General features: G+C 42.7%; 1 protein-coding gene across 1 annotated transcript in view; it reads right to left on the bottom strand.

The window, feature by feature from the left end:
• dnal1 (dynein, axonemal, light chain 1) overlaps window positions 1–21,104 on the bottom strand; it is a 114,364-nt gene extending 93,260 nt beyond the window's left edge. The window contains exons 1-3 of the mRNA XM_063032882.1: window positions 21,061–21,104; window positions 20,937–20,975; window positions 117–226 (exon numbers count right to left, since the gene is read on the bottom strand). Of these exons, the coding sequence (XP_062888952.1) occupies window positions 117–226; window positions 20,937–20,975; window positions 21,061–21,063 (152 nt within the window). The 5' untranslated portion in view covers window positions 21,064–21,104. The remainder of the gene's footprint in view (window positions 1–116; window positions 227–20,936; window positions 20,976–21,060) is intronic.
• Window positions 21,105–27,747: the final 6,643 nt, after the last annotated feature.

Here is a 27,747-nt window from a genome sequence, read left to right as displayed (position 1 = left end):
AGGAGCTGCAAGGGTAGGAGAAATTTTGAAAGCATTATGGTTTTCAGGCTTTTTTTCAGTCCAATGGTAGCAAGACACAAATAAGTATGCAAGGTTCAATCCAAAAGAAAACTTACTCGCAGTTGATAAGCGTGGAAAGGGATGCATCCATCTTTTCAATGGGAGGGATCTGGCCATATAACTTCACCTCCAATGCTTCAGCTGCCTTCTCACCCGACTTTTCTTCCTGAAAAATCATAATTATTTTTCAACCTTTTAAACACTTCTGTCTAACACACAAATAATTTGCACCCTCCATTCCTTCTTCTGTTATTATCCCTCCAATGCATTGCCACAGATCCCACAACTATCTCTCCAGCATCTACAAAACTTGGAAATCTGTTCTCCTTCAGCTGTTAGTTTTTCCTAAGGTCGCCAACAATTTCATGCGGAAATAGAATTCCTTTACAGGTTTCCCCCGCTATCCGAAGGTAGAGCGTTTCTATGAAACTGTTTGTAAGCCGGAATGTTGTAAAGCGAAGAAGCAATTACCATTTATTTATATGGGACAATTTTGTGAGCGTTCGCAGCCCCAAAAATAAACTACCAAATCATGCCAAATAACAAACAAAACCTAAAATAACAGTGACATATAGTAAAAGCAGGAATGATATGATAAATACACAGCTTGTATAAAGTAGAAATACGCACGCAGGCGCTTGCGGCAAAAACAAGGCGCAAGCGCTTTCGGCAGAAAATCTCATGCAAGCGCTCTCGGCAAAAACACTCTCTCCAGTAACCTTTAAGCTATGAAGCTGCCAAATCATACCAAATAACATGTAAAAATACACAGCCTATATAAAGTAGAAATAATGTATGTACAGTGTAGTATCACTTACGGGAATCGGGAAGACAGCGCAGAGTGCACTGATGATGCTGTGTTAGGCTGAGTCGTCGGAGGTTGGGGTGGTGCAGTGGCCCCCATTCTCCAGGCCGCTGACCGATACTGATCCACGAAGAATGCAGGGGTCCAGCGGTAGCCGGGACGCATCCAGCACATCTTTAAGAAAAAAGCTGAAATAAACATGCTAATTAATTAGGTGCAGCCTGGCACATAATTAATTAGCTTGATTATTTCAGCTTTTTTCTTAAAGATGTGCTGTGTGCCTCCCGGCTACCGCTGCATTCTCTGCGAATCGGTATCTGTCCGCGGCCTGGAGGTTGGGGTGGTGGGACACTGGGGTGTCATCTCATCGTTGTCTGTTTCCATAGGGCAGGTAGCTCATCTTCTCCTATGACTGCCCGCCTCGATGTGGAAGGTCGAGGTTCGTCGTCTGCTGTGGCTGATGTGGAAGGCTTAAAAAACGACAGTATGCTTGATTGCTGAGTCTCGTGCATTTTTCTATCATACAGTTCTTTGTAAGCACTCAAACCATCTTGCAAATATGCCCTAAACCGACGTACCCTTTCAAAATTAAAGTCGTACTTTATCATTGCAGCGAAAATCTCACACAGTTGCTTCACATTCAGGTCCTGGACAACTTCACTTTTGGTCCATTCGCTACTGCTATCGGTTTTGATTGTTATCCTTTCCTCTTCCAATTGCATCAGCTCTTCATCTATCAGTTCTTGGTCATGGGATGCCAAAACCTCTTCAACATCATCTTCGTCAACTTCCACAAGCCAAACTCACTTCGTCCTTACTTCATTCACAATCGAAACGCTTAATTATGTCTAGTTTTACGCTAAGTGTAACACCCTTACGAGCTCTTTCAGGCTTTTCCGATACCTTAGAACTCATCTTGCAAACAGCTGCTCACATGCACGTGTTTAAGCAATGCTGGCTTGAATGCTGTTCCGAATCCGGGGGAAAGCGGCTGCTCGGGGCGCGGGCTGATTTTTTTTCATGCGCTGCCTTTTTTCGTAACAGTGAAAACACCTTCTGTTAGCGAAAACAGGGAACTAATATAGGTCTTTCATAACAGTGAGGTTTTGTAAAGTGAACGTTCGAAAAGCGGGGGACACCTGTACCTCACCAGAAAGCCTGACTTTGACAGAGACAATTTAGCAATTATTCCTTCCAGCCAAATGATGCTATAGAGATGTGCATAATTAGCCCAAACCTTTCAAAGCAAAATGGGTCAAGTGGGATGGAGAAGATATAGCTGTGGAAATCTGGGGGCTTGGAATGATAATTATCTCTACATTAATAACTAAAAAGAGAAGTTGAAGAAAAGGAGGAGTCTCTAGATCTGGACTGAGAAAGTGAGGGTAGAGTGGAAAATGGCAAAATAGGCCATGTAACTGCCTGTCCAGTTCAGCAATATGGCAGGAAGCAGTTATAGACATCAACACACCAACCAAAAGCTGAGGAAAAGAATCTGAGGAAGACAAACAATGAATATAACTGGACTTTAACACATTTCCCAGAAGGGGACAGGCATAGCTTGTGTCTATACAGATTTCCACGATACCTTTGATTTGAATTATAGAAATGTATAACAGAGAAATGGGTGCTTATAGTTCACCTCATTCATGCCAATCGTGATGCCTACCTACACCAAACCTCTTTATCCATATCAAGTCATATTCCTCTACACCTTTCTATCCAAGTACCTACTCTTTTAAACACTGCAGCTGTATCTGCCTTCATCAACTCCTCTCGCAGCTTATTCCAAATATTCATTACCCCTGTGTGTAAAACTTACTCCTCAAATCTCCTAAAAGAAATTCTCCTCTCTCATCTTAGGCATATGCCTTCTAGTTCTAGATGGCCTTGCATGTGAAGTTTAATGCAGACAAGAGGGAAGTATATCTTGGATCAGCTGTGATTACATTTCAAATGATCCTGACTAAATATCCTATCTATGCCCCTCAATTTTTTAAACCTCTATGAGGTCACTCCTCAGCATTTTATATAACCGGGAGAATAAACCTGGCAACTGTGGCCCTCCATCCCATGCAAATTCCTGGTGAATCTCTTCCACACTCCCACTATTGCTATCACTTATATCGCTACCACTTCTGTGGCCGCGAAAAGGAAACACGAATAGCAGTTTGCCCTCAAGCTGCCAGGGTCCACGATGTTTTGGAACACACCCACAATATCCTGAAAGGGTGAGCAGCCAGAAGTCATGGTATATATTGGTACCAACAACATAGATTTAAAAAAAGGGAGGAGGTCCTGAAAAAAGAATACAGGGATTTAGGAAGGAACCTGAGAGCAGGACTTCAAGGATAGTAATCTTGGGACTGCTCCCTGTGCAGAGCAACAGTGAGGATAGGAATAGAAAGAGGTGGCAGATAAATGCGTGGCTGAAGAATTGGAGCAGGGATCAGGAATTCAGATTTCTGGATAATTGGGACTTCTTCTGGGGCAGATGTGACCTGTACAAAAGGGATAGGTCGCACTGGAATCCAAGGGGGACTGATATTCTTGCGGGCAGGTTTGATCAATCTGTTGGGTTTAACTAATACGGCAAGGGGTGGGAACCAACATGATAGAACTGAGGATGAGCCAGCAGGTTTACTAGTAGATAATGGATGAAATATGATATCTCTTTTTTTCCTTTTCAAGGATCTTTTGAAGACCCTGACCTGGAGTTACACTCTAATTTCAGTTCTTTGCGGGAACACAGAACATCGGGAGCTGTGTGTCCAGAGACCTGAGCCTTTCTGCTGCCAATTCTCTGGGAGCAAAGCTTGGAAAAAGCGACGCAACAGACTTATAACATCATAAATCAGCGTGCTATTTGTTATGCTTCCCCTCTCGCTGTGAAACAGCGACACCTCTTTTTCTCTTATTAAGGAATTCTCTTGTTATGTCGAATTACTAGGTGAACGAGTAGTCTTTGGGGTACTACAAGTCTGTGGCTTTATTGATGCTTTGCTGCACACGAGTGGTCGATGAAGGGCACTGTGGCTTTTTTGCTGGTGGGGGGGATTGTTCCCTTGATGCTGCTTGTGTGTGGGAGGGGGAGGCTGGGGGGAGAGCTTTGGGGTTCTAATGTTTAACTGTCATTCATTCTCTGGGGTACTCCTCTGCTTTCATGGATATTTACGAAGGAAAACAATTTCAGGATGTATATTATATACATTTCTCTAACATTAAATGTACCTATTGAACACGAATGTAAAGAAAGACAAGCCAATGATTGGGTACAAATGCAGACAAAGCAAAGACTTAAATTGTACCACAGAGGCAAAATTCAAAAGGGCGAAGAACACAGGACCAAAGGTGCTGTATTTAAATGTGCGTAGCATTCGGAATAAGGTGGATGAATTCATAGTGCAATTAGAGATTACTGGTATGACGATGCGGCCATCACAGATTTGTGAGTGAAAGAATGCCACAGTTGGAACTTATCATCAAAGGATATATTTTGTATCGAAAGGACAGGCAGGAAGGCATAGGTGGTGGTGTGGCTCTTTTGGTGAAAAATGGAATTACCCCTTTAGAAAGAGGTAACATGGGGTCAGAGAATGTTGAATCTTTGTGGGTGGAATTAAGAAACTGCAAGGACCAAGATAGCCCTTATGAGAAGGCCTCTAAATGGTAGCTGAGATGTGAAGTTGAGATTACAAAGGGAGCTGGCAAAGGCTTGTAATAAGGGTAATGACACAATTGTAATGGGGGACTTCAATATGTAAGGGGATTGGGAAAATCAGGTTGGTGTTGGATTGCAAGAGAGGGAATTTGTTGAATGTCTACGAGATGGCTTTTTAGAGCAGCTTGTACTTGAGCCTGCTCGGGGAAAGGCCATCTTAGATTGGATGTTGTGTAATAAGCCAAATCTTATGAGGGAGCTTAACATAAGCAGACAGTGTTCATAATATGTTTGAATTCATACTGCAATTGAGACAGACAAGCACAAGTCACATGTATCAGTATCGCAATGTAATAAAGTGAATTACAGAGGCATGAGAGAGAAGCTTGCCCACGTAGATTGGAGGAGGATACTGGCGGGGATGACAGCAGAGCAGATATGGCTGAAGTTTCTGGAATAGTTCACAAGGTGCAGGATAGATATGTTCCACAGAGGAAGAAGTTCTCAAATGGCAGGGGTAGGCAACTATGGCTAACAAGGGAAGTTAAGGACTACATAAAAGCCAAGGAAAGGACATCTAGGTTCACAAAAGTGCATGGGAAATTGGATGATTGGGAAGCTTTTAAAATCTAACAAAAGGCAACTAAAAAAAACTAAAAGAAAGGATTCCAGGTGATTCAATCTCTCCTCGTAGTCTAACTCTTTCATTTCTAGAATCAACCTGGTAAGCCACTTCTGCATTGCCTCCAAAGCTTTCTCAAGTAAGACCACCAGAACTCACGCAGTCTCCAGATGCGGCCTCACCCGTAGCTTGTACAGTTGCAGCATAACCTCCCTGCTAGCAATGAAGGACAACGTTCCATTTGCCTTCTTGATAGCCTGCTGCACCTGCAAACCAACCTTTTGCGATTCATGCACAAGCACTCCCAAGTCCCTCTGCACAGCAGCACGCTACAATCTTTCAGCATTTAAATAATAATCTGATCTTTCATTTTTCCTTCCAAAGTGGATGACCACGCATTTACAAACATTGTACTCCATCTGCCAGACCCTCACTAAACCTATCTATAATCACTCTGCAGACTCTCTGTATCCTCTGCACAATTTGCTTTTCCACTAAATTTAGTGTTATCAGCCAACTCGGATACACTATCTCGGTCCCCTCTTAATGCATATCATGAACAGTTGCGGGCCCAGCACCAACCTCTGCCTAATGGCACACCACTCACCACTGATTGCCAACCAGAGAAACACCCACGTATCACAACTCCCTGCTTTCTACCGGTGAACCAATTCTCTATCCATGCTAATACATCACTCCAACTCTATTAACCCTTACCTTATGGACAAGTCTTTTATGCAGCACCTTATCGAAAGCCTTTTGGAAATCCAAGTATATAACCCTCTATCCACGGCGCTTGTTATATCCTCAAAGAACTCCAGTAAGTTTGTCAAACAGGACCTACCTTGCTGAATCCATGCTGCGTCTGCCTGATGGTTCCATTTCTTTCCAGATGCCTCGCTATTTCTTCTTTAATGACAGCTTCAAGCATTTTCCCAACTGCTGATGTTAAAATAACTGGCCTATAATTATCTGCCTTTTACCTATATCCATTTTTGAACAGTGGCATCTTTCCTATGGTATGGTGATCTAAATTGATTGAAACACACCAAGTGCATCCTCACCAGCATCTACATAACCATATCACGACCTCCCTACTTTCATAATCAATGCCATGACTTATGCCAAAAGCCTTCCTCACCATGTCGTATACCTATGAACATGGAACATAGAATAGTACAGCACAGTACAGGCCTTTCGTCCCACAATGTTGTGCCGACCCTCAACACTGCCTCCTATATAACCCCCACCTTAAATTCCTCCATATATCTTTCTAGTAGTCTCTTAAACTTCACTAGTGTATCTGCCTCCACCACTGACTCAGGCAATGCATTCCACGCACTATGAATCCACTTTAGGGGAATCATGTACTTGATAGTCCAAGGACCCTCTGTTCTACAACTACTTTCTGCCTGTTCCTTCAGTGCAACTACATTGATAAAATTTAGCTGAGTGTGTCCAACTTTAATCCTCTGGCTATAGAAATTCCTTCTTATCTCTGTTCTAAAGGTTCATCCTTGTATTCTAAGGCTGTGCCCTCTGGTCCTGGACTTCCCCCACTATTGAAAACATCCTCTCAACATCCACTCTTCCTAGACCTTTCAATATTCAATAGTGTCCAATGAGATCCCTCCCTCATTTTTCTAAACTCCAGTGAGAACAGGCCCAGAGCCATCAATGCTCCTCATATGTTAACCCTTTCATTCCCATGATAATTCTCATGAATTTCCTCTGAACCCTCTTGATGCTGGTACTTTCTATGATAGAAAAGGGACCAAAACTGCTCACAATGCTCCAGATGCAGCCTAACCAATGCCTTATAAAGCTTCGGTATTATATCCTTGCTTTTATATTCTAGTCCTCTCAAAATGAATGCTAACATTTCATGTGCCTCCCTCACTACCGACTCAACCTACAAGTTAATATTTAGGGAATTCTTGCACCTCTGATTTCTGAATTGCTCCTTGTTTAAAAAATAGTCTATGCCTTTATTTCTTCTACCAAAGTGCATTACCAAATACTTTCCTACACTGAATACCATCTGTCACTTCTTTGTCCATTCTTCTAATCTGTCCAAGTCCTGCAGACTCCCTGATTCCTCACCGCTGCCCACCCCTCCATTGATCTGAGTAAAAGAGAGGCAAGAGTAGATATCGGACCACTGGAAAATGACACTGGAGTGGCAGAAATAGGGGACAAGGAAATGGCAGATGAACTGAACAAGTTTTTTTGCATCAGTCTTCATTGTGGAAGGTATTATCAGTATCCTAGAGGTTTGAGAATGTTGGGGGCAGAAGTGAGTGTGGCTGCTATTACTAGGGAGAAGGTGCTTGGGAAGTCGAAAGGTCAGAAGATAGACAAGTCACCTGGATCTGATGGACTACAGCCAAGGGTTTGGAGAGAGATAGCTGAAGAGATTGTGAAGGTATTAGTACTAATCTTTCAGGAATCACAAGATTCTGGCATGGTTTCAAAAGACTGGAAGATTGCAAATGTCACTTTGCTCCTCAAAAAGAGAGGGAGGCAGAGAAAGCAAGTTGTTTGGGTCAATCGTTAAGGATGAGGTTCTGGGGCACATGATAAAATGGGCCAAAGTCAGCATGGTTTCCTGAAGGGAAAATCTTGCCAGATAAATCTGTTGGAATTCTTTGAGGAAATAACAAGCAGGATAGACAAAGGAGAATCAGTGGATGTTGTGTACTTGGATTTTCAAATGCTCTTTGAAAAGGTGCCACACATGAGTCGAAGATAAGAGCCCTTAGTATCAGAGGAAAGATACTAGACTAGCATGGATAGAGCATTGGCTGATTGGCAGGTAGCAAAGAATCGGAATAAAGGGAGCCTTTTCTGATTGGTTGCCAGTGACTGGTGGTGCTCCACATTGGTTGGTTTTGGGACCACTTCTTTTTATGTTGTATGTCAATGATTTGGAAGATGGAATTGATGGCTTTGAGGCCAGGTTTGTGGATGATATGAAGAAAGGTGGAGGGGCAGATGTGTTGAGGAAGCAGGGAGGCTGCAGAAGATTAGGAGAATGAGCAAAGAAATAGCAGATGGAATATGGTGTTGGGAAGTGTATGGCCATGCATTTTGGTAGAAGAAATAAATGTGTAGACTATTTTCTAAATGGGGAAAAAAATTCAAAACTCTGAGATGCAAAGGGACTTGGGTGTTTTTGTACAGGATTCCCTGAAGGCCAACTTGCAGGTTGTGTCAGTGGTGAGGAAGACTAATACAATGTTAGCATGCACTTTAAGAGGAGTAGAATATAAAAATAAGGATGTAATGCTGAATCTTTATAAGGCAACTGTGAGGCCTCACTTGGAGTATTGTGAACAGTTTTGGGTGCCTAAACTGAGCAAAGATGTGCTGGCATAGGAGAGGATTCAAAGGAAGTTCACAAAAATGATTCTGGGATTGAAAGGCCTATCATACGAGGAGTTTTTGATGACTCTGGGCCTGTACTGGAATTTAGAAAAATGGTGGGGGGGGGGGAGAGAAAGAACTCATTGAAACCTATTGAATATTGAAAACCCTAGATACAGTGGATGTGAAGAGGATGTTTCCTATAGTGGGGGGAGTCCAGGACCAGAGGACACAGATAGAGTAGATGTGGAGAGGATGTTTCCTATAGTGGGGGAGTCCAGGACCAGAGGACACAGATAGAGTAGATGTAGAGAGGATGTTTCCTGTAGTGGGGGAGTCTAGGACCAGAGGGCAGAACCTCAGAATAGAGGGGTGTCCATTCAGAACAGAGATGAGGGGAATTTCTTTAGTCAGAGGGTGTTGAATCTGTGGAATTCATTGGAGGCCAGATCATTGAGGGTATTTAAAGCAAAAGTTGATAGATTCTTGATAAGTCAGCACATGAAAGGTTTCCGGGAGAAGGCAGAATAGGGTTAAGGGGGAAATGGATCAGCTACGATCAAATGGCAGAGCAGACCAAATTTTGCTGCAGCGTCTTATGGTCTCTTACGGTCATCCAGATTATTGACATATAACATGACTATAAGTGATCCCAACACTGACTCCTGTGGAACAATATTAGACACCCGGCAGGCAACGAGAAAAGACCCCCTTTATTCTCAATCTTTGCTTCCTGCTAGTTGGCCAACCTTCTGTCTGTGCTAATAACTTTCCTGTAATATCATGGGCTCAGGGTCACTTGACGACTCCCTGATCTTTCACATCCTGGAGGACCATGCCACTGATATAAAACTAGTAAAGAAAATCTAAACAACCTTTCCTGGGCCGCTGTTTGGCCTCCTCATGCCCAAGGCTCTTTACTTACCACACACACACATAGGGCCACTCTTAGAATGATAGCTCAGCTAAAGCCTTTTATTGGCTGATGTATTTCACAAGTAGCCAAACAAACGCGTTTCTGTAAAGCTCTTAGCCAATCAGAACTGCTCCTATTCTTGGTCCAGTTCTTGCCAACAGACCCGCTGAAATGAGCATACTAATGGCACTTTCTTTACTGTCACATCTCCTGCAGCTGCAGAAAGCAAAGGATCAACATACACTGAAGTGACGTGGGCAGCACAATGGCATGACAATTATTGCTACTATTTCACATCTTGAGGGACTTGGGTTTGATCCTAACCTTGGATGTGCACAGTTTGCAAATTTCTTGACCCTTGACCACTTGGCCTTCTCCAATTTCCTCCCACATCCTTAGTATGTGAAGTGGATTAATTAACATGGTAAATTACCACTTAGAATAAATTAGCCATCCAGCATGGAAACAGACCTTTCAATCAAACTCATATATGCCCTGTTGTCTTGTGAACTAGTCTATCTGCCTTCGTTTGGCCAACAGCCCTCTAAACATCTCCTATCCATAGATAGCTTTTAAATGTTGCTAATATACCTACGTCAACCACAATTTCTGGCAGCACATTCTATATAGCACCACCCTTTGCATGAAAAAGCTACCTCAATATCCTATTTAAATCTCTCATCTCTGATCTTAAGCTCAAGTTTATTGTCATTCAACCATGCACATGTATACAGCTAACCGATACATCATTCCACGGTACAAAACGTAAGAACATAAGAAATAGGAGCAGTCGGCCATCTGGCCCATCGAGCCTGCTCCACCATTCAATAAGATCATGGCTGATCTGGCCATGGACTAATCTCCACCTACCTGCCTTTTCCCCATAGCCCTCAATTCACCGACTATGCAAAAATCTGTCCATCCTTGACTTAAATATATCTACTGAGATAGCCTCCACTGCTTCATTGGACAGAGAATTCCACAGATTCACCACTCTCTGGGCAATCCAGTTCCTCCTCATCTCCATCCTAAATCTACTCCCCTGAATCTTGAGGCTATGTCCCCTAGTTCCAGTCTCACCTACCAGTGGAAACAATTTTCCAACCTCTATCTTATCTATCCATTTCATAATTTTATGTTTCTATTAAGATTTCCTCTCATTCTTCTAAATTCCAGCAAGTATAGTCCCAAGTGACTCAATCTCTCCTCATTGTCTAACCCCTTCATCTCTGGAATCAACCTGGTGAACCTCCTCTGTACTGCCTCCAAAGCCAGTATATCCTTCCTCAAGTAAGGAGACCAGAACTGCACTTAGTACTCCAGGTTCAGCCACACCAGTACCCTGTACAGTTGCAGCATAACCACCCTGCTCTTAAATTCAATCCTTCTAACAATGAAGGCCAAACTTCCATTTGCCTTCTTGATAGCCTGATACACCTGCAAACTAACCTTTTGTGGTTCATGCACAAGCACTCCCAAGTCCCTCTGCACAGCAGCATGCTGCAATTTTTTACTATTTAAATAATAAATCTGCCCTTCCATTTTTCCTTCCAAAGTAAATGACCTCGCATTTCCAACATTGTACTCCATGTGCCAGACTCTTGCCCACTCACTTAACCTATATATATCGCTCTGCTGACTCTCCGTATCTTCTGCACAATTTGCTCTTCCACTCAATTTAGCATCATCAGCAAACTTAGATACAGGACACTTGGTCCCCTCTTCAAGATCATTAATGTATATCATGATTGCGGGCCCAGCACCGACCCCTGCAGCACACTGCTCACCACTGATTGCCAACCAGAGAAACACCCATGTATCCCGATACTTTGCTTTCTATTCGTTAAGCAATCTTCTATCCATGCTAATATATCACCCCCAGCTCTACACATCCTTACCTTATGGATAAGTCTTTTATCAAATGTCTTCTGGAAATCCCAAGTAAATAACTGTCATCTGTTCCCCTCCATCCACTACGCTTGTTATACCCTCAAAGAACTCCAGTAAGCTTGTCAAACAGGAGCTGCCTTTGCTGAATCCATGCTGCATCTGCCTGATGGATCCATTTCTTTCCAGGTGCCTCATTATTTCTTCTTTAATGATAGCTTCAAGCATTTTCCCATCTAGAGATGTTAAACTAACTGGCCTATAGTTACCTGCCTTCTGTCCACAACCTTTTTTGAACAGTGGTGTGACATTTGCCATCTTCCAATCCACCAGGACCTGCCCAGAATCCAGAGAAGTTTGGTAAATTATCACCAAAGCCTCTACTATAACGTCTGCCATTTCTTTCAGTACCCTGGGACGCATTCCATCAGGACCACGGGACTTATCTATCTTCAGGCCCACAAGTTTGCTTTGCACTACCTCTTTAGTGATAGCTACTGTATTGAGGTCCTCACCTTCCATCGCATCCATAACATCTCTCTTTGGCATGTTAGATGTGTCCTCCACCGTGAAGACCCGACACAAAATGGTCATTCAAAGCCTCTATTTCCTCATTACACAATATCAATTCCCCCTTCTCATCCTCCAAGGGACCCATGTTCATTTTAGATATCCTTTTCTGCTTTATATAATCATAAACATTTTTACTATCTGTTTTTATATTTTGTGCTAGTTTATTTTCATAATCTATCTTCCCTTTCTTTATTGCTTGCCTAGTGGTTCTTTGTTGCTTTTTAAAATGTTCCCAATCTTCCAATTTCCCACTACTTTTGGCAACTTTGTATGCACAAGCTTTTAGCTTGATGCCTTCTTTCATTTCCTTAGTTATCCAAGGTTGGCTCTCCCCACCCTTACTGTCCTTGCTTTTAACTGGAATACACTTCTGTTGAGCACTGTTAAAAATCCCTTCGAAAGTCTTGCAGTGTTTCTCGATCGTCCCACCATATAGCCTGTGTTCCCAGTCTACATTAGCCAAATCCTCCCTCATCCCATTGTAGTCTCCATTGTTTAGGCATAATGCACTTGCTTCAGGTCGAACTATTGCACCCTGCATTTGTATGAGAAACTCATTCATACTGTATCACTCTTTCCAAGAGGATCCTTAACTACAAGATCACTAGTTTCACCTGTCTCATTGCACAGGACCAGATCTAAGATAGCACGTTCCCTTGTAGGTTCAGTAACATGCTGTTCAAGAAAGCCATCAAGGATGCATTCTATGAAGTCCTCCTCAAGACTGCCTCAACCAACTTGATTCACCCAATCTATGTGCAAATTAAAGTTCCCTACGATAACTGCTGTTCCGTTCTTACATGCCTCAGATATTTCTCTGTTTATTGCCCGTGCCACTGTAATGTTATTATTCAGTGGCCGATAGACAACTCCTACCAGTGATTTTTTTCCCTTTACTATTCCTAATCTCTACCCAAATGGATTCGACATTCTGCTCTTTAGATCTTAAATCATCTCTCACTATCGCTCTGATCTCATCTTTAATTAAGAGTGCTGTGTCACCTCCCTTACCTTCCTATCCTTCTGTATTACCTGATATCCTTGGATATTCCCAATCCTCTCCACCCTGCAACCACATCTCTGTAATGGCCACTAAGTCATACCCCTTTGTACTAATTTGTGTCACAAGTTCACTGACCTTCTTTCGAATACTATGGGCATGCAAATAAATTGGCCTTATACTCACTGTGCTTTTAAAATCATGTAATCTTTTACTCTTTTGCACTTGATTTTTCTTCACCACTCTTACTTTTCTTTTTATCTTTTGCTTTTACTTTATCATTATCCACACTTTTTTTTTGACTTTATCCATACTTCCCCAATCTGTTGAACCCACCTCCCTACAATTTAGTTTAAAGGCCTATCCACGGCCTAGTTATGCGATATGCTAGGAGCCAGATCCCATCACAGTTCAGGTGGAGCCTGTCCCATTGGTACAGATCCCTCCTTCCCCAATTTCCCATGAATTTGCACGTGGCTCAGGTAGTAATCCAGGGATTACCACCTTTTTGGTTCTGCTTTTTAATTTAGTCCCTAGCTGCTCAAATTCCCTCAGCATAGTATAGATAGTCACACACAGCACATACAGTTACAATCCAGCAGATGCAGTCACAAAATAATATTAGCACAAGTCCGAGTGGCATTGCATTAAGATTGACAGGTTGACGAAGTGCATGTTGATGTAAGACAGTGTAATATTACTGGCACTATTATTATTTTAATTGAGATTCAGCTCGGAGTGGGCCCATTCAGCCCTTTGAACCACGCCGCCCAGCAATCCCCCCAATTTAATGCCAGCCTAATCACGGGACAAGTTACAAAGACCAATTAACCTATCAACTGGTACATCTTTGGACTGTGGGAGGAAACCGGACCATCCGGAGGAAACTCACGTGGTCATGGGGAGAACATACAAACCAATTAGAGGCAGCAGTGTGAATTGAACCCGGGTTGTCTGTACTGTAAAGTGTTGTGCTAACCAATATGCTACACAAATTTAAAATATTATTTATGATAATAAAACAAGCAGTATAAATACATCAAAATCAGCAATAAAAGATGAAAAGTGCAGGATGAGTGTGCGTGTGTGAGTAGGGGAGTGAGGGAGTTGGGGGGGTTCAGATGGGGTGTACATGTGTGCTGGGAGGCAGCAGGGTATTAAGAAATCTACCAGCCTGGGGGAAGAAGCTGTTACCCAGCCTGGCAGTTCTGGTTCTTATGCTGTGATACCTTCTGCTTACTGGCAGGAGGTCTCGGAGACTGTGGGAAAGATGAAAAGTGTTTTTGACAATGCTGGAGACACTGCATATGCAGCGCTTCTGATATACAGTATATCCTGAATGGGGTGGTGGGGGAAAGGAAGAGAGAGACCCCAATGATGTTTTCAGCAGTCCTCACTGTGCATTGCAGGGTCTTGCAATCTGATGCATTGCAATTTGCATACCAGGCAGTAATGCAGCTGATAAGAATGCTCTTGATGGTGCTCTGGTAAAATGTGGAGAGAATGGAGGGGATGGGGCTTTGCTTGCCTCAGTATCCTCAGGAGGTGGAAGTGCTGCTGTGCTCTCTTGGCTTAAGTAGTAGTATTGAGGAACCAAGTGAGCTGTCAGTAATATGCACACCTAACTCTCCACAGAGAAGCCACTGATCTGCAAGAGGGAGTGGTCAGCCAATACCTTCATGAAGTTCACAATCATGTTTTCAGTCTTGTCCACTTTGAGACTCAGCTGTTGTGTTTACACCAGTCCACTAGTTGCTCTACCTCCTCCCTGTACGGTGTTTCATCATTGTTGCTGATAGTGTTGAGTCATCAGTGAACCCAATAACATGGTTTAAAGATAGTAGCGTAGCAGTTAGCGCAACATTAGTACATCACGGGGCAGAGTTCACAGTTCAATTCTGATGTCATCTGGAAGAAGGTTGTATGTCCTTCCCATGAGGCATGCGTTTCCTCCGGGTGCTCTGGTTTCCGTCCAGATTTCAAGGAAGTACCGGTCAGTAAATTGTAAATTGTCCTGTGATATGGCTAGGGTTAAATAGGTGGATTGCTGGGCGATGCAGCTCGTGAACAGGAATAAATAAACTAACTGGATTCGGCATTAAATCTATACCCTCTTGTTTATAGCACCTCTCCTATGTTCCAGGGAATAAAGTTCCAGTCTACACAATCTATCCTTTTAACTCAAGCTTCTAAGTTCAGGGAACAAGCTAGTAAACTCTTTCTGATTTAATAACATCCTTCCAATAACATATTTATAGAAACTGTATAAAATTGGCCATAATACTCCATGTAGGGCCTTACCAACATCTTATTAAACTGCAACATAACTTCCCAACTCCCATAATCAGTGCACTAACTGATGAAGTCTTTCTGTGCCATAACATACCTCAGAGTCCTGCTATTCACTGAATAAATCGTACCCTGGACTACTCTCTCAAAATGCAATACCTCACATTTATCTGGATTGAAAGCTATTTGCCAATCATCAGATCTCATACCCAGATGACTGAAATCTGCTGTAATTTTTCATAACCTTCTATGTTGTCTACTTACTTTAGTGTCATTTGCACCTTAATAACCATGCCTTGTACACTCACATCAAAATCATTTATATAAATTAGAAACAAAAGGTCCCAGCACCAAACCCTGTATCACACCACAAGATACAGACCTCCAGTCTGACAAACAACTCTCAACCATCACCCTTTGCTTCCTACCACTAAGCCAATTATGAATCAAATCCACTATCCCTCCCTGGATCTCATACAATCTAACCTTCCAGATTAGACTTCCATGAGGGACCTTGTCAAAAGACTTTCTAAAGTCCTTACAGACAATATCCACTGTCCTACCTTTACTTGCTCTCTGGTTCCACCTTTAAAGAATTCCAAAAGATTTATAGACACAACTTCTCACATACAAAGCCATGCTGACTGTCCCCTCTCACACCCTGTCATTAGAAATTTACCCACTATTGGTGCCATGACTCTCTGGCCTGTTGCTTCCTTGTTCACTCTGCTACCCTTTATAATCTCCAGTCCTCTGGAACTCCACCTGCTCACAAATCCAAGTCCAAAAATGCACTAGGTCATCTCTAGAGATTTGTCCACTTCCATGCACTTTCAGGCCTCCAGTACCTCCTCCCTGCTAAATTCTATACAGTCCAAGACAACACCACTCATTTCTCTAACTTTCAGTTTTCTCCACAGTAAATACTGAAGAGAAATATTCAATAAAAATATCAACTATTTCCTTTGGTTCCACTCAGACGGCTTCACCTTGCCTGCCAGATATATCTCATATCCTCTGAATTTTTCTCTGAAGTGCACTCCTACAATTCTTGTAGTCACCAAGGGATTCACTAGATCCCAATTGCTTATGCGTAGTGAATGCCTTCCGCTTATTCTTACCCAGAGTCTCAATCTCTCTCAATAATCAGGGTTCCCGAAACCTATCAGCTTTGCCATTCACACTTACAGGAACTTGCAGGCCCTCAACTCTTGAAATCACACTCTCAGAGTCTGCCCACTTGGCAGGCACCCCTTTCCCTGAAAACAAACTTGCTCAATCAACCTCTGTAAGATTCACTTAAGGCGCCAAAATCTGCTCCGCCTCAGTTCAAAACCTTTGCCTGTAAACTGGCCATATCTTTCTTCGTAACTATTTAAAAACTAATAGAATTATGGTCACAGGACCCAAGGTGCTCGCCGACATACACATCCACTTGTCCTAGCACATTCACCAGGAGGAGTCCCAGGATTGTACTCTCTAGAAGTTCCTTCGATATATTGGTTAAGAAAGCTTCCTTGGACATCATTCACAAATTCCACAATGGTTGGCCTGTCAATATGATTTACCCAACCACACCCCAGCAGCTTCCAAATGAGTATACCTGTTATTGAGGGAAATGTCTACTGGGGAGAGGATCCTACAGTGTCTATCTCTTCCCCTTGCCTCTTCAGGTGGTCACCCAGTTATCTACAACCTGCACCCCAAGTGTGACCATATTCATCTATGACATATTCAGCATCCTGAATGATCCATGTCCAAATTCAGTTGCAGTTCCTTAATGCAGTCAGTGGTGCACCTCCCACAGATGTAGTCCTCAGGATGCTGGAAGCTTCCCCAATCTCCCACATTCTGCAGGAAATTTGCTGGTGAACACAGGCCAGGCAGCATCTCTAGGAAGAGGTACAGTCGACGTTTCGGGCCGAGACCCTTTGTCAGTCCTGATGAAGGGTCTCAACCCGAAACGTCGACTGTACCTCTTCCTAGAGATGCTGCCTGGCCTGCTGCGTTCACCAGCAAATTTGATGTGTGTTGCTTGAATTTCCAGCATCTGCAGAATTCCTCGTGTTTACATTCTGCATGAGCTCACCACTGACCTAACTTGACATCTCAACTAACTCATTCTAAATAGTAAAAGTTTTAATGATTTACCTGACCTCACCCGTTCCCCTTCTCTACTCAGCCTCCTCCCATCAAAACCTCTTGTACCAAAACCTCTGATGGACATTTATGAACAAGAATAAGATACAGGGTTATATAGAAACAAGGAAGGGGAAAATGGGCTTACTCCCTGGGAGCTGTCATTGATCTGATAAGCTGAATGTCCTCCTCTATCATTATAAATACAAGAAATAAAAACGCAGTGGGATTGCAGAGTTCAACCCACACCCCTTATTACCTAGAAGTATATCTGTATTTGATCTTGGAAAAAGATTTGTATTTACATATCGGCAAAAATTAAGACGTTTATCTCCCGGGAGAGGGGAGAAGATGGCAGCGCGCGCGGCCACTTCTGTGATGATATCTGTTATCTGTCAAGCAGGAGACCGTGCACAATTCTGATTTGATGGAGACAGACGTGAGAGCACGGAGGGACATCCGGAAAACTTCTGGAATGCCCGCTTTGCTGCTGCTGCTACTGTGTGGTAACCGGAATCTCCGGAGCTGAAGGCCCTGAAATCCTCGGCTTTGCGTGTTTCAGCGGCTGGGGAGAGGTCGAAGGCCCTCGGCAGAGGATGGCGCTCGGGAGGCTGTATCGGAGAGGCTGGTCAGAGGCTCGAAGTTTTCGGACGGATGGACTCAGTGTCGGCTGTGGTCTCAGTGTCGGCTGTTTCCAAAGTATTGGCAAGTTGACGGTGCCTAGAGGTTTACGGCAGGGAGTTTCTCCCTTTTGCCGCCTGCTATCGGGGACTTGGGAGTCAATTGACTCGGGACTTTGAGACTTTTTTTTTACTGTGCCCATGGTCTGTTGTTCAACAAATTATGGTATTGCTTTGCACTGCTGTAACTGTATGTTATAATTATGTGGTTCTGTCAGTGTTCGTCTTTGGTCTGTCCTGTTTTCTGTGATATCACTCCGGAGAAACATTGTATCATTTCTTAATGCATGCATGCATTTCTAAATGACAATAAAAGAGGACTGAATGTTCTCATAATCTAAAATATGCATTTGGTCTCTAGAAGCCTGAAGTCCCACACCACCACACTCGACTATAGCTACTTCTCTTTCATCATCTGGTTCTCAAACTAGAGTTTGATCAGCCTGATTACTTTGCACCAAAATGAACTTTTATAAGAAAAAAAACAGATTTTAAAAAGTTGTGTACATGTTTAACTTGTGTTTTTCTTATGAATGCTGCTTATCTAATGTCACAAATGTTTTTCGTTGCACGTGTGCATACATGTACTTGTGAATATGACTATAAACTTGACTTTGAAGAAAGTTTTACACCTTAGAAAGTTATCACTGGCTTGATTAAGAGGATACAAAAAAAATGACAGATGGAATCCATTCCAGAGAAATGCAAGGTAATATGCTTGGGTGGTAAAGATGGCAACAGAGTACAAAATAAATCATCATTCATTTGACACTAACAATGCATTTCACAATACGTTTCAATGAACATGCGAAAATAAAGCTAATCTTTAATGCTCATCAATTCTTGAAAGTACGGGACCAGAAGATAACGTAATTAAAAAAGGCATTTGAGATATTGGCAGAATTCAGGAGTAGGTTTATGTTATAACTGTATAAAAGGAAGACAGGCTATAGTCAGAGTACTGCACACAGTTCTTACCACCACAGCACAAAACAAATATGACAGCACTGGAATACAGAGGAGATCTGCAAGGATCCTGCCAGCCCTAGAAAATCATGGTTACCTGAAGGGGCCTTTTAGACTGGGGTTATTTTCTTTGGAATAAAGAAGATTGAAGGAACATTTAATTTAGGTAAAAATTGAACAAAGACTGCCAGCAAACATAAAAATGAATCCAAAAGCATCCAAAATGCTAATTTCCTACCGTGCTCTTCTCAATCCCAGTTCTGGTAAAATTTAACAGTGATGTGCCCTTGGACAGAGAGAGCCAGTAGACAGGGAGGAATGCTCAGGTTTACTGGGTACCACAGGTCCATCACGTAGGTAAAATATTAGTAGGCACAGGTGTCACGAGGGTATGCAATGCTTATAGTACACAAATCTGTCATCCAAATACAGAAATGGTGCCTGGTATAGCTGGGCATGGGATCTGTATTTATAAACTCAGGATACAGTACTGGTGAACAAGTTTAATTTTTGACAACAGCTACCATTTCACATTGGGCTACAAGTTTCATTGAATTATCTTCTCAAGTCAGGAATACGCATCTGAGCCTAATGCATTTCCCAACAAAAGGACAGTGGTTTTGGAGGATGAACAGGCTGGAAATGTGTCCAGCTTCCTAACTTGGGAGGGATTAAAGCTGAGGATCAGAGTGGCAGACGAAAGCAGCTAGCTTTTGAAAAAGCACTCAGTGATCTGAACTTTACTTAAAAGTGTATATCTGTATGTAATTGTAAATACTTTTGAGGGCAGCAATGTTTTAAAACAAAATAGGCAGGAACAGGTATTTAGATGATTATGTGTAGCATTCCATTTTCTCTTTCATTTAAGATTATTTGTTCCAACTCACACCATTTCAGAACATTGATTAGTCCATTGAGACTGTGCTGCTCCCATGACACTGTGAGAATTTCGTGGTGAAGACAGAAGCACTACCCATTGTAAGCCTATCCACAACATCTTATAGTGGCAACAATTCCAGCAACCTAACCTCATTCATCAACAGATTTAGGGACTAGAACAAAAAGAGAGAGGAAAGATGTAACAATCAAAGAGCTCAGGGCGAGGGCATTGGACAGAGGATAATGCGGTTGACTAGGTAATGGATGGGGGCATTCGAGTGGACTGCATAAGAGGCAGAGGGCACAGCGACAGATGAGATTTGGGACAGGAGTTGTTGGGGTCCATGGGCTGAGGGGCAGGGTGTGTAGGGGTCAACAAGGGATTGTAGGGGTGGTTGGGTTGAGGGATGGGGTGCTGGAGCAGAGAAAGGGAAGGGGATAAGGTTTTGGGCTCCATGGGACAAGGGACAGAGGTTACTAGGGTCAACAGGTGAGTGACAGATTGAGGGGTCAACAGGTGAGGGGTAGATGAGTTGTTGGACTCCAAAGGCATAGGAATTAGATGCTCGACAGAGAGAGGGATGAGGTGTATTGGAGCTCACAGGGTGAGGAACAGGATCACAGAAGCAGATATTATGATGAATGGAAGTGTGGGAGTTCACGGGGAGGGGACAAAGTTCTGGGGATAAAAGAAGAGCAGTAGGGCGAGAGGTGAGTTTAGGGGGATGGCAGTCTGTGTGCAGCACTCAGATTCGGTAGGGGACAAGGGTGGGAGGTGTACATTGGGAGACAGGGATGGTGGTCAAGGACCTCAGGTGGTGGGGCCAGGTTAATGTGCGCAGTGGGTGTGCAGAGTGGTGGGATAGGAGTGATTTGTACGGGGGTGGGGAAGAGAGGGTGGCAGGGTTGGGGTGATGACGGGTCAAGAGTGATGAGCGCGGTGGTCAGGGACTAGAGGAGAGAGGTGGTGGGTACGGAGGTCAGGCACGGTGAGGGGATGCGGATGGAAGGAAGATCAGTAACGGGTGGGGGTCGGGGTCAGAGGCTGACCCGGGAGTGTTTGAGGGAGGAGCGGGAATCCGTCTATTCTTACCCATTTGGCCAGAGCCTCTTTAATGGTCGTCGCTTTCGCCTAGAAAAGAAGAGTACATACGGCATTACCGAAGAGTGAGCCGGCGGACACAACAGGCGCGGAGGGCGAAATCGCAGTCACTCACCATCCTCCGGCTCCGCTGCCGTTGCTAGGCACACCGATGCCCCGCGCATGCGCGGCTCATGGGGGGCGGGGCCAAGTCCCTTCAAGGGCTCCGCAAGCCCGATGTCGGCTGGAGAGGGGTTTTGGGCCTATTCGAACCAGTAACAGTAACGACGGATCCCTACTAACAGATCCAGATAAAGCATGTGAGAGGTGGATTCAGTATATAGAGCAGCTGTTTGAAGATAATAGAGGGGAACTCCCAGACAGTAAACACCCTAATTCTGGCCCAACTATTACCAGAGAAGAAATAACTAAAGCAATGAAAGCATGAAACACGGTAAAGCCACTGGACCTGATGAAATTTCAGTGGAAATGATAAAAGCCCTAGAAGATCTGGGCATAGATATTCTTTTTGAACTGTTTAATGGTATATATGAGACTGGTGTATTGCCTGACGATCTCTTGAAAGCAGTATTTATAACTCTGCCGAAATTCCTGAACTATTGACTGCGAAAATTATAGAAAAACCAGTCTTATGAGTTACAAAATAAAGATTTTGTTGAGAATTGTTCTGAGTCAAATTAAAAACAAGCTGAGATCAGAAACTTCTAAACTGCAATATGGGTTTATTGAGGATAGAGGAACTAGGAATGCAATTTTCATACTACGAATGCTTTCAGAAAGGGCAATTGAATATCAAAATAATGTCTTTTTAGGTTTTATTGATTTCACTAAAACATTCGACAAAGTGCAACATGAAAAATTATTTCACATTCTTACTAAACTAAACATTGACCGAAGGGACCAACAACTGCTTCAAAATTTATATTGGAACCAAACGGCGGCAGTTTTTTTTAAGCATGTCGTACCAGACATTCAGCCATTCTTATCTGGCACGTGGTGTCAGGATTAACCGGGTCACGTTATGAACGTTCCTAACTTGTCCCTTGTATTTTTTACGAGGCTGAGTGGCTAGCTTGACACTCAACCCAGCTGCGTTTCCACGGATGCTGCCTGACCTGCTGAGTTCCTCCAGCGTGCTGTGAGTGTTGCTTTGACTGTACATTGTATCTGACTGTACACATGTACAATTACGTATACAATCTTAGTGCTTGGGCAATATTCTCCCATATTTCCCTTCCTTATTGCTTGTACATTGCAATTGAGTCGCAACGTAAAGATTTTTACTGCCTTGGATGTAAGAAATAAATAAATACAAATACAATGCAAGTATTCGGACTTATTGCCTCTTAGGAACACAGAATGTCAAATTCACCACCAGAGGCCATATCATACCTGTTTGGACACTGATAATGCCATTGCTTCTATTGATACCTGGTACAACAATACTCTACAAACAATGTTTCATCCACTGATACTTAAAACCCATCAAATTCTGATTCTGTACCATTGTAATGAGAAAGATCATAAATAAATGATTGTGTTAATAGGCCTTCATCATTACAATACTGTGGCAGTGTGGTTACTGTATCAAGTAATTTTGTGTACTTTCTGACGTGAATTAAATTGACCTATAGACGTAAGTAAAAATCAGAATATGTTGGTAACCCAACAATGGCCGATTATGACCAGACAGTCGTTGAGTTCAAGGACTTCACTAGACCATAAAATGATTTATCATAGGAGCAGAGTTAGGCCACTCAGCCCATCGAGTCTGCTCTGCCATTCCATCCTGTCTGATTTATTATAGCTCTCAACTCCATTCTGCTGCCTTCTCTGATGCCCAGATTGATCAAGAACCCATCAAACTCCTCTTTAAATATACTCAGTGACTTGGGCTCCACAGCTGTCTGTGGCAATGAATCCTACAGATTCACTACCCTCTGGCTAAAGAAATTCCTCCTCATCTCTATTCTAAATGGACATCCCTCTATTCAGAAGCTTACCCTCTGGTCCTAGACTCACTCACTGTGGAAGCAAGCTCTCCACATCCACTCTATCTAGGCTTTTCAATATTCAAAAGGTTTCAATGAGATCCCTCCTCATTCTTTTAAACTCCAGTGAATACTGGCCCAGTGCTCCTCATTTGTTAACCCTTTTATTCCTGAAGCAGTCCTAGAACTTCCCCTGAACACTTGCCAATGCCAGCATATCTTTTCTCAGATAAGGAGACCAAAACTCTTCACAATACTCCAGTGCAGTCTGACCAATACCTTATAAAGCCTCAGCATCACATCCTTGGTCTTATGTTCCAGTCCTCTTGAAATGGATGCTGTCCTGGCATTTACCTCTTTACCACCGATTCAGTCTGCAAGTTAACCTTTAAGGATTCCTGCACAAGGACTCCCAAATCCCTTTCCACTTCTGAGTTTTGAATTTTCTCCCCATTTAAAAAAATAGTCTATACCGTTATTCCTTCTACCAAAGTGTATGACCATACACTTCCCTAAACTATATTCCATTTGCCATTTCCATGTGCATCCTTGGACGTTAAGCTCCCAGCTATAATCTTCTTTCAGCCATGAATCACTGATGCCCACAATGTCATGCTTCCCAATCTGTAACTGCGCTACAAGTTCCATATACTGCGTGTATACAAGTACAACACCGTCAGTCCTGTATTCTTCACCCTTTTTGATTTTATCTGCCTCTTACATTGCAACTCATCCTGTTGACAATTTTGTTCTATCATCAACCTCTTCTTGCTAGCAGTCACTACATGTTGCCTTTGTTTGTAACCCAGCTACCTCCTCCTCAGTACTGTCATAGCTCAGTAATAAAGCAATCTCTGCTTGTAAGTTTTGCATAAAAATGTGCACCACACTTTTTTCCCTTAAAAAGGTTATCTATAGCCCAAAGGGAGGCAAATTTTAATTTTACTCATTGAAAATTGATGATTTTTGAAAAATCTATTTAGAACGTACTAAAGTGGACCTCATCTAAGTACTTTTGATTGAAGTAATCCACAAAAGAAAATGACTGTTCTGTGGGAAACTAGTAATAATTCAAACCAGCTGGACAAATTATCTGAGAGATGAAAAAACAGGTTTGGCAAAGTATCAAAGAAATACCTTTGATATTATCATAGAGGCTGTTTACGATGATCAACCAATGATATTTTTGGTTGCTCCTGATGGAATGGAAAATTATTTCCTTATTAATCCACTTTCAGCTAAAGTTCGAAGACAAAACATGAATGGTGTGATTGTTGCATCTTAAGGCATTACTTCAAAGCTGTTGTTCAGGGGAAATACTGCATATTTGGGATTTAAACTCTGTTTAAATTTGTCAAGTGTGGAGACTCTAAGTGTAACATTGATCAAGGGACTGCAATGGAAGAAGTTCTAATAGATCATAAAAAACTTATCATCAAGGTGAATGCACGATGGCTCCCAAAGCAGCCACTGAAACATTAGATCAAACATTGTCAGATCATAAACACAATAATAAATTAATGGTCAATGTTTCTTCTGTGCTTGCCAGAGATTTCAATGAAAGACTACCAGCAATTCTACAGAATACCAAAGCAGACAAATAAAAAGCCTGTATTAATGTGTCATATATTTAAGGAAACATTAGAAGTTAAAAAACGTGAAAAAAATCAAGTGCATTTTATCGATACTCCATTTGCAAGAGAGTTTACTTTGAATTTACTCAGATTAAGAAATGGAGAAATCAAACGTTAAGATTAAACAGGAATGATTTCAATATAAAACTTGGGACAAGTTATTACATCACATTATGATATGATGCAAGTTGTTTTTGCAAATATCTCTCAACACTGTTTGAATTATTAATGGTTCAAGTTAAAGTTTATTGTCATAGGCAATGAAAATTAGCTATTTGTAGCAATAGCAGCATAATACACTACAGAAATGACAAACCTAAGTTAACATGAACTTAAATTAGCATGAATTATACATGGAACACTACAAAAAAACATAATAGCATTAGGGAATTTGAGAGAGAGAAAGCAAAATATAATGCGATATAATGTTAGGGTTTCTGAGGTTGGTTAAGAAACCTCATGGTTGTTGGAGCTTGAGGTATGAGTCTTCAGGCTACTCTACCGCCTGCCTGATGGCAACATTGAGAAGAGGGCATGGCCCGGGTGTTGCGGTCCCTCATGATGGGTGTCATCTATGGGGCATCAGCATAGATAGGGAGAGCTGTATCTGTGATGGAACTGGATTGCACAAATGGGCTCTAGGTGAGGTCCATGACTCTCTGTAGCCTCTTGCATTCTTGTGAATTGGAGTTTCCGTACCATACGATGTACCATACGATACCATACCTATGATGCAGTCAGTCAGAATGCTTTCCATTGCACATCCATAAACGTTTGTCAGTGTCTTCGATAACATGCCAAATCTCCTTAAGGAAGCAGAGACATTGGCGTGTCTTCTTCGTGGTTATATCTATGTGCATGAAAGAGCAATTTTAAAACAATGCAAAGAACAAAGACACCTTGCGGCTTTCCAGACAACCCGTACAACATATCTATTGATAATGTGATAGGCATGAAAGAAATTGGACCTTTTTTGACTTCATTCTCCCCTTTCTTGATCTCTGTCCGCCTCCACCTCAGGAGGAAAACTATCCACTGATATTTACTGATAAACCTCTGACTGTCACAGCTACCTAGGCTGCACCTCTTCCCATTCTGCCTCTTGTAAGGACAGCATTCTTTTTATGCACTTTTTCCATCTCCATCATATTTATTCTTGGCCTTTCATTCCTTGACATCAGAAATGTCCTCTTTTTTCAGGAAACAAGCACCGGCCCCAAACTCTGGTTGATGGAGCTCTCACCCACATATCCTACATTTCACGCACTGCTGATCTCACCCTTTCCACCTCACTCCCTTCCATCCAGTTTCTATCCCCTGCCTTCTGGTTCCCAATCTGCCCAAAACCCACACACTGCTCGCCCTGAGCCCTCTCCCCCTGCTGTTCTCCTGTCCTACTCACTTTCCTTATTTGGTTCCATGCTCCATCTTCCTCTGCTACCAGCTTCCTTCATCCATTTGTAGCCTCCAACTATCATCTTCCAGACTCTGTTGCTTTTCCCTCTCCCCCTTCCTCCGTCTGCCTATTCCCCCTCCTCCCTGGATCCAGGTATCACCAGTTCTTATTACACTCCTCCCTCTCCTCACCTTTTATATTGGCTAAAACTTCCTCTATCTTTCACCCTGTGAAGGCCCTCAACCGGACACGTTGCCTCCTCTTTTTCCCTATATGTTGCCTGGCCTGCTGAGTGCTTGTAGCATTTGGTCTGTTGCTTCAGACTCAGTTTTGCTTTGAGCATTAACACAGCACAAGGGCAAATTGTTGACTTGAAACCCATTAATTTTCAAATGGTTACGTTTTTTTTTCAGTTGTTTCAGAGTTGAAACATATACTGTACATCTTTACTCTGGATTCAAAAGAAAGAAATAAAGTATTCTAAAGCACTTCAACATTGAAATCAGTAAACATTATGTATAAAAGTACATGCATATGTGGGGAGAACTGCATTAAAACTGGTTGGTAAGTTGATGGAGAAGATCCTGAGAGGCAGGAGTTATGAATTTTTGGAGAGGTATAATATGATTAGGAATAGTCAGCATGGTTTTGTCAAGGGCAGGTCGTGCCTTACGAGCCTGATTGAATTTTTTTGAGGATGTGACTAAACACATTAATGAAGGTAGAGCAGTAGATGTAGTGTATATGGTTTTCAGCAAGGCATTTGATAAGGTACCCCATGCAAAGCCTATTGAGAAAGTAAGGAGGCATGGGATCCAAGGGGACATTGCTTTGTGGATCCAGAACTGGCTTGCCCACAGAAGGCAAAGAATGGTTGTAGACGGGTCATATTCTGCATGGAGGTCGGTCACCAGTGGAGTGCCTCAGGGATCTGTTCTGGGACCCTTACTCTTTGTGATTTTTATAAATGACCTGGATGAGGAAGTGGAGGGATGGGTTAGTAAGTTTGCTGATGACACAAAGGTTGGGGGCATTGTAAATAGTGTGGAGGGCTGTCAGAGGTTACAGCGGGACATTGATAGGATGCAAAACTGGGCTGAGAAGTGGCAGATGGAGTTCAACCCAGATAAGTGTGAGGTGGTTCATTTTGGTAGGTTAAATATGATGGCAGAATATAGTATTAATGGTAAGGCTCTTGGCAATGTGGAGGATCAGAGGGATCTTGGGGTCCGAGTCCATAGGACGCTCAAAGCAGCTGCGCAGGTTGACTGAGTGGTTAAGAAAGCATACAGTGTATTGGCCTTCATCAATCGTAGAATTGAATTTAGGAGCCAAGAGGTAATGTTACTCCTATATAGGACCCTGGTCAGACCCCACTTGAGTAGAGTGCTCAGTTCTGGTTGCCTCACTACAGGAAGGATGTGGAAACCATAGAAAGGGTGCAGAGGAAGTTTACAAGTATATTTGACTGGATTGGGGAGCACGCCTTATGAAAACAGGTTGAGTGAACTCGGCCTTTTCTCGTTGGAGTGAAGGAGGATGAGAGGTGACCTGATAGAGGTGTATAAATTGATGAGAGGCATTGATCCTGTGGATAGTCAGAGGCTTTTTCCCAGGGTTGAAATGGCTGCCACAAGAGGGCACAGATTTAAGGTGCTTGGGAGTAGGTACAGAGGAGATGTCAGGGGTAAGTTTTTTTACGCAGAGCGTGGTGAGTGCGTGGAATGGGCTGCCGGCCATGGCGGTGGAGGCGGATATGATAGGGTCTTTTAAAAGACTTT

Source organism: Mobula hypostoma, chromosome 1 (genome assembly GCF_963921235.1).
Source record: "Mobula hypostoma chromosome 1, sMobHyp1.1, whole genome shotgun sequence".
NCBI lineage: Eukaryota > Metazoa > Chordata > Chondrichthyes > Myliobatiformes > Myliobatidae > Mobula > Mobula hypostoma.
Note: the sequence above shows the minus strand (reverse complement) of the source record. Positions and strands in the feature narration are given on the sequence as shown.